The sequence below is a fragment of the Porites lutea genome, chromosome 8 (genome assembly GCF_958299795.1).
Source record: "Porites lutea chromosome 8, jaPorLute2.1, whole genome shotgun sequence".
In the NCBI taxonomy this organism is placed as follows: domain Eukaryota; kingdom Metazoa; phylum Cnidaria; class Anthozoa; order Scleractinia; family Poritidae; genus Porites; species Porites lutea.
In genome coordinates, this window is record NC_133208.1 from 30,929,021 (window position 1) to 30,936,329 (window position 7,309).

General features: G+C 35.5%; 2 protein-coding genes across 2 annotated transcripts; one reads left to right on the forward strand and one right to left on the reverse strand.

Moving 5' to 3' along the window:
- Positions 1 to 44: 44 nt before the first annotated feature.
- LOC140946943 (uncharacterized) lies at positions 45 to 2,395 on the reverse strand. The gene is made up of 4 exons (XM_073396031.1): positions 2,035 to 2,395; positions 1,344 to 1,534; positions 740 to 833; positions 45 to 461 (listed from the first exon to the last, which is right to left on the reverse strand). Exons 1-4 carry the CDS (start codon positions 2,109 to 2,111, stop codon positions 134 to 136), a joined length of 690 nt encoding a protein of 229 aa, XP_073252132.1. The 5' UTR covers positions 2,112 to 2,395; the 3' UTR covers positions 45 to 133.
- A 288-nt stretch (positions 2,396 to 2,683) lies between these two features.
- Positions 2,684 to 6,838, forward strand: LOC140945540 (uncharacterized). The gene is made up of 6 exons (XM_073394553.1): positions 2,684 to 2,777; positions 3,224 to 3,308; positions 3,927 to 4,295; positions 4,832 to 5,018; positions 5,577 to 5,668; positions 6,524 to 6,838. Exons 1-6 carry the CDS (start codon positions 2,686 to 2,688, stop codon positions 6,836 to 6,838), a joined length of 1,140 nt encoding a protein of 379 aa, XP_073250654.1. The 5' UTR covers positions 2,684 to 2,685.
- Positions 6,839 to 7,309: the final 471 nt, after the last annotated feature.

Consider the following 7,309-nt stretch of genomic DNA (forward strand, 5'->3'; position numbering starts at 1 on the left):
AAGAAAGCCATTACCCATTGTTAAAAGAATGAACTCTCACTTCATTTGTATCAAAATATCATAAATTTTAATACATAGCATTTTAGTTAAGCACTGTCTAGACATATGTTTTAAATAACTGCGGTTGATTCATTTATACAGCATCTGCCAGGTCATATCTCATCCTCACAACAAGTGTCTCAATACCTCCAACCTTAACTCTGTGGAGTAATAAAGGGTGGTGATCGATAAGGGCTTCATAGCTACTTATCAGCTCTTCGTTACGTACTAAAATCTCATACGAACAAAGATGTTCAATGTGCCTGACTGTGCCTAACTTGTTTCCAACAAAAACTATACTTCCATTTGGTAAAATTAGAATTTCAGCAATTTGAAGAAACTGGGGCAAGAGGCCATCATGGCCAATCACAAGAATTTGCCTTGCCTGGTACTTTGTCCCAAAGCACTGAACCCAATTTGGCCTGCAAAATGTAAAGAAGAGTATTTTAGTTTACAGATATTACCTGGTTGAATGTAAATGCAATATTATGAATTAAGGAGGCAATTAAATAATAGTCAACATTATTAAGTTTCCCATTATAAAATTACCTACGTGCAGACGTCTCATATTTTAAAAAAGCTTAAATGCATGGGATACAAATGAAACAGTCAGGAATGTATAAAATAATAATATGAATGAGACACTTTCTTATTTTTCATTTATTCATCAGAATAATAATACCTTTACCCATTCATGTACCTGTAGAGTATAGTATCTGGTAAGATATAAGGAAAGTGGCCATATAGAGCATTCTGACGCACTCTTGTCATTTCATTAACAGCAATGCTTCTCCCTTAAAATGATGCAATATAAAATGGGGAACATAAACTGAGTAAATAAGTTAAAGCAAGCCTCCATTCCACTGACCCTTTTTTTTTGTATGACAAATCCAGCTGAGTGGGGACCTACATTTAGCTTATACATGGCATTGAGTGGGTGAAAAGAACTGCAAAATGTAGAAAAGAGAAAAAAAGGTACCCTACCCCACCGTTTTTACAGGTTATTCTGGATGAGAAGGCTTGTACACCCCTTACCACCCCACAACCCTCCACACATACACTCATACACATACAAACACCATTATTAAGCTACCAACATCACTTTTTTGAAGAAGTGTTCATACTCAAATTCGTTGTCAGACATAAAACATTTAAAAGGATATTTAATTTTCGTTCTTCTAAAGTTTAAGTACTATAACCAGCAATAAATTATACAAAAATTTGCCAATCAGGTTTAACAGAAAAAAAAAACATTCAAAATATGCAGTGAGTGAATTCATGTCTCAGGTGCTAGGGGAACAAACCTGGTCCATTTTCCTGAGCTGAACGTAGATATCCTCCTTCAACAGAAAGCCAATAAGACTGTAGCCTTTGATGGTGGATGGCCAGTGTTTTACATAAATTCTGGAAACCCTTTGAGCTCCTTGCCAGCTTCTTGAAATAGTGGTTTTTAGCCTCAAATCGCATACACCACAGTCTGATAAGAGGACCAACTCTGTAATAAAAGTTGTAAAATGAACATTTTATATTATATGAGAGAATAGTTATTACCAATCCAACCAATACAAAACTTTGAAGTTGACGATATCTATACTACATGTAAAAGCCCAATCCAGGTATTTTGTAAAAGACTTTTTTTAATATTGAGTTGTAAGTTGTGCTTAAGGGAATTCACCTTTTTTTTCACAAATTATGCTAATATGCACACAAACAACAGGGATTCACTAACAGGGACACATGGAATCCTTATGATTTAGTTATGGTGGGGAATTTAACAGCTAAGAAGTTAATTCATTTCTGTTTCTTTTCCTTTCCTACAAAAGAAGCTAGGGATTATGTTCATGGCAGCTGTGAAAAATCCAGTGGCTTCCAGACCTGACGACCTTGCAGACAAGATTAAACTGTTTATCACAACACCTATATTGAGTCAACAATTTTAATATAGTAAAGGAAAAAAGAAAATTGCAATAATGTAAATCATTATGTGGTACTCACTGAACAAGCTGTCTAGGATAGTGGATCAAAAAGTGCTGCTTAGGTGATATATTTTTGCTTGGATATAGCAACAGCATTTCTTACAAATAATCTTTGATAAGAATTCTTAAATAGGCTGCAGCGGTGGCACTTGTTACAGGGGCACAGCATAGATCCACAATTCGAAGCAAATCGCAAAAAAGGATTAAATGGTCATTATCTGGAGGATTCCATTCAGTTATCATCAGAGGAAAGTAGCGTGCTAAGCACCACATTTGAGCAGCTATATAAAACCAAGCAAAATAAAAGAGTCTTCAGCATTTAAGGAAATGTTAAGGGTCAAGGGACTGGCAAAATATGTCTGCTATAAATATGACATTTCATTATTTCATTAGAGGTTTGTTATACTGAGGTTAACCACTGTCAATGTAAATCAAAACTGATAATAAAATAATATCAAAAATTACCAACTTTTCCAACAACAGATTTAATAAACCAGTCGAAGAATGCCTATAGCTATTGAAGAGCTAGACTTCACAGTGAAAGACTACCAGGTACTGGAAGCCTCAATGCATTATTTACTATTCAATTCCTGTTGTCTTCAATGTTTATCAAATAATCATATTATTTAACCATACAGTAGACTGGTGTTCACTGACCTGACCAGTTGTAATGGAGGCATTGGGGAAACGATCTTACATGGAGAAAAAGGCACGAAGCAAGTTTATACAAGCCATATATGATGCAATTTGTCAATACACAATGTGAGTAAACAGTAAATATTGATTCATGTAGATTTCAATGCCTGCAATTTACCAGAAGGTTTAAATAATTGCATATGCAGGTGGCTTGGGACAAGCTTCTCTAAAGTCAATGGGAGCATATTGTGTCCACTTATAATACATATTAGACACAAATGTAGCTAACATTTGTGTCTAATATGTATTATAAGTGGACACAATATGCTCTAGCCTGTCTTAGGCTTGGTTATTTACAAATTTAAAACAAAAAAGACAGAAAGAACAGACTTAGTAATGCTGTAGGGTGCCTGCACAAAAGTATTTCTAATAATTTTATCCCTGCATTTTTTGGGAAAACCGGTTCTGGTATTATGCAGAGAGAGAAAAACACTGCTGAAAATGAATGTATGCATTAAAACCATTTTGTCAGAAATCACTTATATCATTCTATTTAACTTTGAAAATGACAGGTCTCCTACAGCAGATCAAAGAAGACAAGTTTGCAGACAAATCATAACAGATTATCCTTTTCAAGCTGATGTAGATGGTGGTTGTGTAAGTAGATATATTATTAATATGACTATTAATTGAATTTGAATGAAAGGGCAAAAGACTTAACACAACAAAAACTGCAAATTTGGTATCTGGATGAAAGAAAATAAAATTTAACCAGAGCTTTACACTGATCAATAACAGGCTATGTGTATGTTCTGTTTAACTATGCAACGGGGCCTCCCATAAGTGACTACCCACGGTGCAAAGATTAGAGGTTTGGTATTGAAGTGTCACTAAACTGGAACATTCAGTGCACATGGTGATCAAACCATGTGCCAAATGGTTGTTAACATGATGGTAAGAACAATGAAAATTCAAACATCTTAATTGAAAAAAGTGGTCTCGTGAGAGGATTAAACTGTAGTGACTTGACTGGAAAAAGTTTGGTGTTTTGGATAGGTGGCAGCTTCTATATGACAGGTGGTTGTGTTGTAGTTCAATTGTATTTACTATACTGTTTATGAACTTAAGGTGCAGTATCCAACATGACAATCAATACTATTATTACAAATGAATAATATTGTTGCACATAAATTTTAAGAGCAACAATATTATTTATATAAAACAAAATTATAGATGAACTGTACTTGACACTTTTATGATTTGAACACTTAACAGGAAAGCTGGTATAGAATCCTCACTGATAAATGCAAGAATGAATGTCGTGGTTATGTGCCAGACCCAATGGTGATGGCACGAAAAAGGAAAAACCCAGATGGTAGCATAAAACAGCCAAATCCCGCAAAAGGACTACGAAGGGGGATTGTAAAATGGGCTCCCCCACATATTGAAGGAGAGGACGAAGCATCCCATGCCAGGCATGTCACGTGGATGCACTCAGAATGGAAGAAGAAAGAAAAAAGACACAGCCTTGTAACAAGAAAAATGGACCTCACATATTCCTTCCGAAGGGAGTACTTAACAAAGGAGATGGTACCTCTACTGGACATCAAAGAAAAATATCCATTTCTATTTGATGAAAAAGAGGTAAGCTTAGACTACAGTTTAGTCACACGTTCGTCACGCTACATTTTTTAAAAGCTAAAATGTGTGTTAATTCTTATCAATTGAATTCTAAAAACACTGGTCCAGTTTTGCTTTGATCACAAGGATCACAAGGATGGACATGGATTGAAACCCAGGGGGGTACTTGACCAATTGGGAAGGGGTGCAGGGTTGTTGAGAGTTTGAGACCCAGTCCCTATTTAGAACAAAAAAATCCCTAGAAAAATGCAAAACTCTTAATTTTATTACCCTGTTTAGGAAAAAGGACACATACACTGTTTAGGACATGCAGAATTGCGCAAAACTGTTAAGTGATGCACAGAGTACCCTGTTTAGGAGAGAGTGGCGAAAACCATATCCTGTCTAGAGGCGCATTTCGGTATACATGTTGGTTATTACCCACCCCAGGATTTTACTGTTTTCGTTAGGTTGGAAAGAACTAAAAATAAAAAAATATGTAATGGTGATATAAATATGTTAAATTCTTATGGATAATTGTTTTGATTACAAAATTTCAGGTACGAAATGAATACTGCAGGCTAATGGCTGATGAAGATGCAGCGACTGGCATTGAAGAAAAATTCTTAAAACTGGGTTCCAAAATTATTGAATACAGCAAAAAAAAAAATCTAAAAGGATCGGAGCCACTTCTCGATCTACTAAAGTGTGACTCTGATGATGAAGAGGATACTCCGCCCACGTCAGGTAAATAACTTTTTAAAGGACACTACTGTACATTAATTTGCCACAACATCCTTTCTTTTTGTTAGTGTTTACAAATATAGGATATTACCTGGCCGCGCGGAGATATACCAAATTTCTCTTTGAGTGTTGAAAAATGTTTCACAAGTAAGCGCAGCGAACGAGTGAAATATTTTCAAACACCATTATGATTAAAATAAACACCAATGAAATGCCAAACCATTTCAATTAAATATTTTTTGGCTGCAAAAGGCAGGATTTGTTATGTAGCGATAGCACTAGTGATCTTTTCATAATTAGGTGAAAATAATATGCATTTTCATGTGTGAAGATATCATGTTTTTCGCACAAAAGCTCACCTGGTATTTCACTGGTGTTTATATAATAAATTTTTATATCACTTTTAATAACCCCTTCTCCTTTCTTTCTTACTCTGACCCATTACTATGGTTGGGGCAGAGGAAAACAAAACAGTGAATGGGTGTTCCCCATTAAGTTAACACATTTCTGTCTCTTGTGAAACAAAAGCCGATCAGTTACTTTTATGTCCAATTTATATAGAGGACCAAGCACTCATTGCTCTGTGTCTTTTGCCGATGATACTTGAAAGGGCACCGAAAAATGGCCAGAGCCAATGTGACTTTCTTTACCAGGTAAGAAAACAACAATACAGTTAGAGTCAATACCCTATCTTTCTTGTTCATATAAATGCCATTACAAATCATAGTTGTAAGATATTACATAAAGCTCGATCTCTGCATCTCTCTGATGTTTGAATTTTTCATAGTTTTTACCTTCATGTTAACAACCATGAATGTTCCAGTTGAGTGACACTTGCCAAAAATTAAAATAAATAAGCTTACCTTCAGATTACGTATAATAATGCATCAGTCAATATAGGTAAAGGTTGTTTGCTTACCACTACAACATGCCTAGTATCAGAGACATACTTTTCGTCACTTACCGCATTATAAAGAATATTAGAGGGTTCAAAATCAGCTTGCAATAAAGTATGAAGATCAACGTAGAATTTGCCAGCGTGCTTTACTCGACACTTTACTCAGGCAAAAGTGTCAGCGGTTTCTACTGTGACCAGTGGAGGGGTCGTTTAAGGTGGCACGGAACTATTATTTTTTTAAGCGCTTTGGTTATATTTTTTAATCGCGTTTTGTGGCAGGAACGATTCAAACGATTTCTATGATTTTTTTTTACAGTTTTTGTGAAAATTCGGTTTTAGACATAATCTGATATCTCAAAAAGTTTTTTACCTACACGAAAATAAATAACTGTTTCTTAAATTTTGACTATTCTTTGTTAAGATGGCAAAATTCATAGAAATCGGTTAAATCGTAGCAATCGTAAAAAACACAAATAGGGTTTGGGCTACCTGAAGAATTGCATGAACATACAGAACTTTCCATTTCGATATTTATTGCCATTTATCATGCTGCAGTAGTTGATAAAACACATTTAGTGAAAGTGTTCTTTTGGCTTATTTTTCCTCTTAGAATGGTGATGATGCAAAGCAAATTGCCCATAACGCCAAGGAGGGAATGACGCCCTTTATCATCTTTGAGGGGCAACTGCAAGCCTCAGATGACATATACCTTAGTGGGGAAAGGAATCTCCTCCTGAAGGTTAATGGAGGACATACCAGCGCTTTGGTCACACTTCTGCTGATATATTTTGTTTGCAACATAGAATATCCAAAAGAATGTAGAAACACATATTTATTTCTCCAGAGAGAGGTTTTGAATGTTTACGACAGTGTTAAACTACCGACGAAAGTTTTACAACTCATGAATGAACTGACTCAGTTCTAAGCTCTTAAAGCAAACTAAAATATATTAAACTGCGCGACTTGTTGTGTAATCTGCCTCTCACATCAATATAGCTAAGCCGAACGACGACAGCGACGGTAGAAAAAATGTCTCTTAAAAAGTAAATCCACGTTGTTTCAAATTTCATCACTCCTGCTCAGAGTTCAAATCAGTTCTATAAAGGACTATTTGAATTTTTTAACAAGGTTGAGAAAATCGTTGTCTCATGCAGTTTGTTCTCGTCCACCCCAAAACTGGTGAAATTAGGTAGTTAAAATGTCGTAGTCGTGCACCAACGGCAAGAAAATAAGCAAAAATGCGTTATGCACGTGCAAAGATGTTGTTTTGCTAATCTAAATCTATTGTGTTTTTTTCGTAACATTTTCGTCGCCGTCGTCGTCGTGAGTATTGAGCTCCCTATAAAAAAGTCTTGGAAAAGAAAGACACACCGTGTACAGCCCTATTAGTTAAACA